Source organism: Giraffa tippelskirchi, chromosome 10 (assembly GCF_054371585.1).
Source record: "Giraffa tippelskirchi isolate mGirTip1 chromosome 10, T2T-mGirTip1v1.2.pri, whole genome shotgun sequence".
Lineage (NCBI taxonomy): Eukaryota > Metazoa > Chordata > Mammalia > Artiodactyla > Giraffidae > Giraffa > Giraffa tippelskirchi.
In genome coordinates this window covers 19,934,922-19,944,397 of record NC_137284.1, presented here as the reverse complement: position 1 = coordinate 19,944,397, position 9,476 = coordinate 19,934,922, and the positions used below count along the sequence as shown (strand labels likewise).

The following is a 9,476-nucleotide window of genomic DNA, read 5'->3' as shown; positions in this document are numbered from 1 at the left end:
AAGGAAAAATGAGAATTAAAAAAATAATGAGAACTCTGGGTCTCTTGTGAAACAGAGCAGGACCCTATGGTCCTTCCCCACCCCCTCCCACTCCCTCCCACCCCACCATGTCCTGTACCTGCCTTTTGTCTATGGAAAACTTTAGTCCAAGAATAAGTTTAATCAGAGAAATGAGAAATACAGAAATAAAGGGAAACAGTCAAAGGAGACCAAATAATAATAATATGGTCATTGAATATAGTCAAGGACTTTTAGTTCTTTCTCAAGAGAAGTGAAAGTCACTCAGTTATGTCCAACTCTTTGTGACCCCATGGACTATAGCCCGCCAGGCTCCTCTGTCCATGGAATTCTCCAGGCAAGAATACTGGAGTGAGTATTTTACATTCGCTTCTCCAAGGGATCTTCCCGACCCAGGGATTGAACTCGGGTCTCCTGCATTACAGGCACATTCTTTATCATCTGAGCCACTAAGGACTATAGATAATATTTTGAGCTACATCCTGTGAGCTGTTTTATAGATACGAAAACACTAGTGTGAAGAAATTAGCTACATTATGACCAAACTGTACCCGTGACATAAGCTGTCACAATTCTGAGAATTCGTCTAAAAGAGGGGGACAAATGGACCCTGGAAGTGAAGATTCACTATACCTAAAATAGTCAAGATGATGTGGACCAGACTATCAATGACCAGTGTGAAGCAGCTGACTGTGCTGTTTCTGCATGTGGCCCTTCCTTCTGTCTATAAAAGCTCTTGCCCCACTTACTGCCAGGGGAGGGAGGGGAGTCAGCCTTTGGACAGACGTCCACCACCCTCCCTGCCCACCTCCCCCACCACCGCCAGTTGCCAAAACCTGAAATAAAGCAAACTTTCCACCAACCTGGCCTGTTTTTTTGGCTTTTGAGCAGTGAGCAGCCGGAACCCCTACACTCTTTCGGTAACACTTGTAGTACAGATCTTGATGACTTGGGGAGAAATATTCCATTTTGCTCTTATTTGCCAAAAAGTGAAAAAAACAAATGCAATTGTGTTTCATTTCCAAGAAAGGAAACAATACTACCAAGACAGGCCGGGATCCTTTGCTCAAGTGCCTGTGTCTGACAAACAGGCTGGGACAATTTGCTCCACTGCTTGTATCTGACAAATGTCTCCTTGAGCAAAACCCACAGAAACTAAAAATAACTGCGTACATGTGCAGTTGGAGCAGATTATGGACAACAAGATGCAAAGAGACCAAAAACCCAATTACTGAAGAGCTGGGAGCAAACGTAGAGTACTGTGTATGGCCCCTGCACTCAACACCACTAGAGGGATGTGCAAACCACCTAAGTAACCCTTCTTGCCTGACCCCTGGACACACCCCTACCATCACCCCATATAAGGAACCAGCTTGCCTCCCCTGAGCTAGTGAGGGAGCAAGTGAACCTGTTACTTGTTCCTGCTTCCCCTGCTGCAGCAGGGGCCCCAGTAAAGCTTTGCCTGAATTTTCTGTCTATCCTCTGATCAATTTCTATTGATTAAGAAGGCCAAGAACCCTGGTTGGTAACACTATCGTCAAAATCTGTTTGTGTCTGGTCTGCACTTTACTAAGTCTAAGCAAGTGTTTATTTCCCTAGGCTTATTTTAATAAGAGAGAATCCTCAACAGCAGGTTTTTTTAATCCACACCATACTTCAGTAGTTAATGATAAAACATCACTAATTCAAGTGAATTCTCAAGTCCCTAGGCGATGTAAGTCAGACTCTAGTCGTCAATTTTACAATTGTGCAATAGGGACACAAGAGAGTCAGCACTTCTTACGTACCTTGGCTTCCTCAGTAGGGCCAGTGGAGTGAGCAAGGCCAGTAATTGCTAGAAAGAATGTAGGGCCCTAGTTCCTTCAGGCACCCTGTTCTCTTTGTCTGGGAAAGTGCAAGCCTTTGCCTGGGCTGCCATTGGCTGCTCCTCCCAGCCTGGAATTATAAAGTCAGGATCTCAGAGGCTCTTGAGGCCGTGGTTCAGTCCTGCCTTCTGTAAGTCTTTGGGGCTGGAGCCAGATCCAGAGATGGCTAAGTGCCTTCTGCTACCGCTGCTGGTGGTCCTGTCCTCACTGCTTGGACCCCTGCAAGGTGAGCTCCCTCGTTTCCCTCCCCCCACCCCCGAGTATGTAGGAGGGCAGAGGGGAACCTGGGTAAGTGGCAGCATATGGTTCTATGGTTCTAGGCATCGCCTGTCTCTTCCACTCTTTGTCTGCCTGCCTAGACACTACAATGTCCAAGAGATAAGATTACCATTTACCCTATAATCTGGGGCATTCTGCTTTTGTAGGAATACATTTCAATATCTTTTTTGCTTGAAAGTCTGTTTTTCATAATTTCAACTGGTTAAACATTTTTGAAAGCTGAAATATTTGGGTACTTCATTTGTTGAACACTTGAAGATGTTAAACTGTTGGGGTTATATGATAGAAACAGGATGGATCCTCACCCAAACTTGGATTATATGTCAAGACTGATGATGCCACATACGTACCAGGAGGGTATGAAAAGCCTTATTAGTTATCTCATGAGGCTTTCTTGGGAGAGCAGGGCTTACTGCCAAGTGTCTTAAGATGGCTTGGTGGAGCAGAGAAAGGAGACTCTTGAATTTAGATGATGGTGAGAAAGAGAGACAGGGCGATCGTCCCTTCATTCAGGTAGGGGCTTGTGTGGTGTGAAACTCCCACCAATGTTGAAAGAAGGAGCCCCTGGGGCCCGCATGTGGGGTGCAAGGGGCAAGATTTCAAGGTTGCCAGCTGTGAAACATCAAAAACTAGAGTCAGACACTCTATTACATGACCAAAATGCAATGAATACTTGTGGGACCTTTTAGAAAATGTCCTTTACTTGTTGTAGAACACAGATTGAATCCCAGTGTAATTCTTCAGAAGCTTAACCATTTTCTGATCTGCTTGATAACAGGGAGCAGGGAGAATTTTTGCTGAAGACTATTTTTCATTCCACATCACCTTTACCACAAAACTTTTGTAGTTCAGTTATTCTACCTGTGGGTGTGTATGTGCACATACATATAGCATATATATTTTCATATATATAGTTCATCATATATGCTATATAAATACATCATTTATTTTAATATTTATGTATTAATAGGTATTTGTGTATTTTAATATTTATATATGATATATTTATAATGTATAAATATTTTAAATATATTTACATATCACTTCAGTTCAGTTCAGTCGCTCAGTCTTGTCTAACTCTTTGTGACCCCATGAATCTCAGCATGCCAGGCCTCCCTGTCCATCACCAACTTCCAGAGTGTACCCAAACTCATGTCCATCGAGTTGGTGATGCCATCCAGCCATCTCATCCTCTGTTGTCCCCTTCTCCTCCTGCCCCCAATTTACACATACATTTATTTATATTCATATACTATCTTGTTTGGACACCGGACACAATTCACAATTATGTGTGCATCAAAACCAACTGCAAGGGCATTTTTCACTCTCTGGGTTCTCAGTTTAGTAACTTTTGCTGCAATATCATATTCTACTGGCATTTGTATTTATTCTTCCACTGTAAAAATAAATGAGTTTATATGCTTTGTGGATTTTCTGGTTAAGTTTATTATACATTACAAAAAGTGTTTCACCTTCTACAGAATATACTTTCATAGTTTTTTTTATTCCATGATTGATTAAAACTGGAATGATCATTGGCATTAACAGGCATCACTTTTTCCCAATGTTCTTTAGCAAATGGAATCAGCCTGCTAATAGTCAATGTTTTGTTTGTTCTGTAAAAAGTACAAGAAGACTTGGAGTACAAAATATGAAAAATTAATTTATAAGAGCATACACTTGATCTAAATGAAAATCCATCATCTGAAGCTGATAGGAATAAAAAATCATTTGTCTGGAAGCTGATTCCAGGAAATACCAGGAGGGGTGTGGGGAAGTAAGACAATGTGCAGGCATGCATGGTTGCTTCAGTTGTGTCCAACTCTCTGTGACCCGCCAGGCTCCTCTCTCCATGGGATTCTCCAGGCAAGAATACTGGAGTGGGTTGCCTGCTCTCCTCCCGCGGATCTTCCCAACCCAAGGATCGAACCTACATCTCTTATGTCTCTTGCATTGGCAGGAGGGTTCTTTACTACTAGTGCCACCTGGGAACATGCAAAGAAATTAATAAGCTGGACACCATGGTGAACAAATGGAGCCCATCCTGCTGAAAATTGTGTTGGGCAGTGTAGGGGATCCAACTCATGGGAGGAAAGTTGGCGTATTCATCCACCAATTCTCCATCTGTTCTTGGGAGAAGGCTGCTCCCAGGGGCATTTGCCCTCCACTGTTTGAGCTGCCTGACGTGCATGATGAGTGTGTCAGAGTCACACGTGCTACAGGGGCTGCTTCAGCGTGTGCAGGTGGAGGAGGCTGAGGGCTGTGGGTTGGGCAAGAGGAACTGCACCTGCTTTAGCCAGTGACACGTGAGGCCTTTGTTGCAGCTGCTCATATGAAATTGTCCAAGGGCACAGTTCTAATAAAATGACTATAACTTTCAAAAGAGTCACTGAAATTCTGAAGCAGATTTGTATCTCCAGTAGGGTTTCATGTGCTCAAGGACATCACAGATCCAGGGGTAACAGTAAATATTGACAAGACAGACTGCTCAGGTTATACAGTCATTATTAAATTTAGAGGAAGAGGAATCAAGAGCTCAGTTTTTTTTTTATTGAGTGTGCATTTTTCAAAGTTCATTATTGTTGAAATTTTGGAAAGTTTTTTGCAAAATAAAAATGTGTGAGTAAATAAAAACATAAATGTATAGTTTTAAAGGACACAAAAGATGAAACCATGACAAGCACATTGCAATGACCTTCTATTTGCTCTGTTGTAGGTTTTCTAGTCCCTGTTTCCCACATACATACCTCATTTATGTATGCATGCTAAGTCGCTTCAGTCGTGTCCAACTCTTTGTGACCCTATGGATTGTAGCCTGCCAGGCTCCTCTGTCTTTGGGGATTCTCCAGGCAAGAATAGTGGAGTGGGTTGCCATGTTGTCCTCCAGGGCATTTTCCCCACTCAGGGATTGAACCTGGGTCTCCTGCATCTCCTGCATTAGCATGTGGGTTCTTTACCACTTGCACCCCCTGGGAAGCCCTATTCATTATACCTGACCTATAATTTCTCACATTTTTGCTTGGATGCCGTTGACTCGTGGCTTCCTTCCCAACTTCCAGTTTCTGCCACCCTTGTCCTGGGCCTCTGTTACTCTCTCCTTTAACGTCTATTGTCTGCAGAGCTGCCAGAGTGTACATGCAAAAAGCTAGTCAATGTCACTGCCTATTGAAAAAGCCTGTGATGGCCTTCTCCAACTTTGAATACAATCTCAGTTCTTCTGATGGCCTAAATGATGATCTAAATAAGATGCAGGCCAGGCTGCAGATGTCATTTTTACTCTTCCAGTAGGCATATTAAAAAACTCAGAAATGTGTAAAATTAACTTTAATATACACTTTATTTAACCCAATATATCTAAAATATTGGGCTTCTCTGGTGGCTCAGTGGTAAAGAATTCTGCAATTCAGGAGCCGCAGGAGATGCAGGTTCAATCCCTGGGTCAGGAAGATCCCCTGGAGGAGGGAATGGCTACCCACTCCAGTATTTTTGCCTGGAGAGTCCCATGGACAGAGGAGACTGGTGGGCCACAGTCCATGCGGTCACAGAGTTGGACATAACTATCATTTCAGCATGTAATCAACATCAAAGTCACTGATGAGCAATTTAAACGATTTTTGCGTGTGTGTGCTAAGTGTTTGAAATTGACTTACAGCCCATCTATTTGGACTACTGGCATTTCACAGTCTCAACAGCCACACATGGTCCATGAATACCACCACAACAGCGCAGGTCTAAGCAGATGTGTGCTTGTGGTCTGACCACATCAACCTCTTCAGTCCCGTTTTACAATACTCTCGCCTTTTCCCACTTTGCCTATGCTCACGCTTCTGTTTCTCAAACTGGCCAAGCTAATTGCAGCTCAGAAACTTTCTGTGCCCTTGCCCGTGTATCTTCCTGGAAACAGTTTGCCAGCTACTGCTAGTTGTTTTAGTAGTTAGCATAAAAAAAAAAAAATTTAGGTTTGAGCTCAAGTCACCCCTAAGAAAGCTCTCTGCCTCCCCACAGCCTCCTCCTGTTCACTCCTCCATGATCCTCCTTCCCACTGTCCTCATGAGTCACCAGGATCTGAAATAACCTTTCTTATTTCTTCATTGTCAGTCATTTCCCCAATTTATTTGTTTAGTGTTTGATAGGTGGAATGGATGTTTCGGTGCTCCCTTCAGCACCCGATTTCCAACACCTAGAATAAATAGTGCCTCTCACTGGCAGGAGCTCACTGTTTGGTAAATAACTTGGAGACCAGCGACAGTTGAGTGCTCATCAAAGGGAGGAGGGAGTGAGGAGCTGTGACCCCCGGAGCAGGCGTTTGTCCAGCAGATCTCTCCCTCCCTCCCCATTCTCGGCTCCCTCCCTTTCCTCCCCTCTCCCTCCTCTCCCTCTCCTCTCCCTCCCCCTCTCCCTCCTCCCCATCCTCTCTCTCCCTCCCCCTCCCCTCTCCCTCCTTTCCCTCCCCTCCCTCCCTTCCCTCCCTCCCCCCTCCCTCCTTCCCCTTTCTCCCTCCTTCCCCTCCCCTCTCCCTCCTCCCCTCCCCCTCCCTCTTCCTTCCTCTCCCTCCCTTTCTCCCCTCCTCTCCCTCCCTCCCCTCCCCCTCCCTCTTCCTTCCTCTCCCTCCCTTTCTCCCCTCCTCTCCCTCCCTCCCCCTCCCTCCCCCCTTCTCCCTCCTTCCTCTCTCCCTCTTCCTCCCTCTCCCCTCTCCCTCCTCTCTCTCTCCCTCTTCCTCCCTCTCCCCTCTCCCTCCTCCCCTCCCCTTCCCTCTTCCTTCCTCTCCCTCCCTTTCTCCCTTTCTCTGCCTCCCTCCCCCCTCCGCTCCCTCCCTCCCCCCTCCTCTCCCTCCCTCCCCCCTCCTCTCCCTCCCTCCCCCCTCCTCTCCCTCCTCCTCCTCTCCCTCCCCTGTCCTCTCTCTCCCTCCCTCTGCTCCTCGTCTCCCCTATCTTGCCTCACTCTCTCCTGATCTCTTTTTCTTCCCAACCCCCTCCGCCCACCTGTCCTGTCTCTCCCTTCCCTGCCCCCTTTTAGGCTGAGTCCTGGGATCCTCGGAGTTGTGTCTTCAGATGAACAGGAAAGGTGGAGGATGCGGGGCTCTTTGAGAAGGAGGGGAGTGGGCGGTGCTGACCCCTCACTCCAGCCCTCATCCGCTCCTCATCTGCTCCTCATCTGCTCCTGCAGATGCCATTCACAGGGAACAGCTTCAGTGGCGCCCCTTGGGGTTGGGGTGATAATCAGCTGGCAAGTGGGGTCCGCAGAGCCGCAGTGAAGGACTTACCCTTCCTCCAGCGGCACCGCGGGTCCTGGGGAGGAGAGGGGGAGCTCTCTGTGCTCAGGTGCAGGTCTTGTGCCTGGGGGCGCGCATGCCTCCTCCCAGGTGGAAGCCAAGCACCAGGAAATCACCTGCCTCCAGCACATTCATTAGGAGGGGGAAACCATCAGCGTCCAGGCGCCCGTGGGTCACAGGTACACTCCCTCCTGAGCTGCCGGGAGGCTGGCCCCGAAGAACCTTATTATGTTGGTTTGACTTTCCAGCTCTAGAATGTTTCCAGTGTCAAAGAGTCAACGCCAGCGGAGTCTGCGAGTCTGGGGGAAGCACCTGCCAGACTCAAGACAGCCAGCAGTGCTTTCTGAGGAGGATCTACGAAGGTAGGTGGTGCCTGACAGGTCTCCGGGGTGAACTTTGCTGGAGGTTAGGCAAGTGGGGCAGGGGATAGTATGAACCTTCCGTGGGACCCTGTGAGTACCTGGACCCCAAGGACAAAGTCGGGGTGGCTGTGGGACTCTGGGAAGTGGTCCTTCAGGAACCCTGGGAGCAGGCCACATAGAAAGTGGTTGCTTTTCTTTTTTTAACTTAAATTAGTGAAGCATTATCCCCTCGTTCTGGTACTGGGCTGTCACTGGCCCTTACCTGGAATGGGGACCTTTAAGGGAGGGGGAGGAGAGGGGAGGGAGGAGCCTGAGAGGGATAGAGGGATGAAGGAGAGAGGGAGGGTGACTGAGGGAGGGAGGAGGAAGGAAGAGGGGGAGAAAGCAGGGAGTTTAGCTCCTCAAGGTAACTGGAACTAGGCTGAGTTGGACCTGACTGTGATGGGGTTTGGGAAACTAGGGACATAGATTGGGAGAGAAATGGGCAGGGCGGAGAGGACAGTTTCTATTCACCCTTTCTGCCTTCTCTTGTCGGGGGATGGATTGCACTCTAATATACAGAGCTTGGGCTTCCCTGGTAGCTCAGCTGGTAAAGAATCCGCCTGCCATGCAGGAGACTCTTCCCTGGGTTGGAAAGATCCCCCGGAGGAGGGCATGGCTCCAGTATTCTTGCTGGAGAATGCCATGGACAGAGGCACCTGGTGGGCTACAGTCCATGGCATCGCAGAGTCCGACACGACTGAAGCGGCTGAGCGTGCATGCTTGCATACAGAGCTTGCAAAGCTATCCCAGGAGAGCCCACCAGGGGTCCTACCTCCAGTCTCTCAGTCCCAGATGGCAGACATTCTCTCTACTAAGAGTATGAGTCCTCCATGAAATGTGCTATTTCCCCCTCATTCTTGATTAGTTGGTTGATGCATTAATCCTGTGCTTCATTCAGGAATATTTACTGAGCAGTACCCCCAGGATATGCTGAGCCCCACACCTGTGGGGCTGCGTCCTGGGTTCTGGGGTCTCACTTGTTTTCTCTGCTCCTCTCCAGATGGCAAGATTTCCTACGGACACCAGGGTTGTAGCCAACTATGTATTCCCATGAAGTTCTTTAATCACAATGTTATTGTGGAATATAAATGCTGTCATGACTCGCCTCTCTGCAACAAGTTCTAAAGACAGGGTCCCCAGCTTTTGCCCTGATCTGATGGATGAAGCTAATTTAGGAATCCTTAAATTGCAGCCTCCAAGACTCTCTGATCTGAATGTGGATCCCCTATGAGAAGCAGTCTCAGACTTGTTCTGTCTTCAGACTCCTTTTCCTTCACTGCGAGAAGCCCCAGGGATGTAGTCTTTGAAACCAAATTGGGATGCAGATTTGTGGGCACAGCTAGGTACAAGGGTACTTTCTCCCTTTTCAGGTCCTAATCGGCAGTCACACTGATTGGCTCCTTAAAAAGGCAGGGTCTGGGGAAGGCTGAACTTGTGATTTTGCATGTTCTGGAGGCAGGAACTGAAGGAGGAAGGGGAGTCTTCCAAGGCTGAAAAAAGTGGAAGTGTGAGGGGGTCCATAAATGATGGGTTAGTTCAGTGGGCTAGGTGTTGTAACACAAATCTCTTAAGTATCAGTGGCTTAAAAAAAATGCAGTCGCTTATGTCAAAGGGATCCAAGATGGAGCTGGGCAGCAT

General features: G+C 47.5%; 1 protein-coding gene across 1 annotated transcript; it reads left to right on the top strand.

Annotated features, from left to right (window-relative positions):
• Window positions 1-2,045: 2,045 nt before the first annotated feature.
• On the top strand, window positions 2,046-8,963 carry LOC145523088 (secreted protein of Ly-6 domain 1). The gene is made up of 3 exons (XM_081532879.1): window positions 2,046-2,109; window positions 7,683-7,796; window positions 8,839-8,963. The coding sequence occupies exons 1-3, from the start codon at window positions 2,046-2,048 to the stop codon at window positions 8,961-8,963; spliced, it is 303 nt and encodes a 100-aa protein (XP_081389005.1).
• Window positions 8,964-9,476: the final 513 nt, after the last annotated feature.

Bases quoted from the DNA above. Each gene is read 5' to 3' on its own strand.
- LOC145523088 (XM_081532879.1), top strand. From the start codon at position 2,046: ATGGCTAAGTGCCTTCTGCTACCGCTGCTGGTGGTCCTGTCCTCACTG. The intron at 2,110-7,682 runs GTGAGCTCCCTC...TTGACTTTCCAG, and splicing joins ACTGCTTGGACCCCTGCAAG to CTCTAGAATGTTTCCAGTGT. The intron at 7,797-8,838 runs GTAGGTGGTGCC...GCTCCTCTCCAG, and splicing joins TCTGAGGAGGATCTACGAAG to ATGGCAAGATTTCCTACGGA.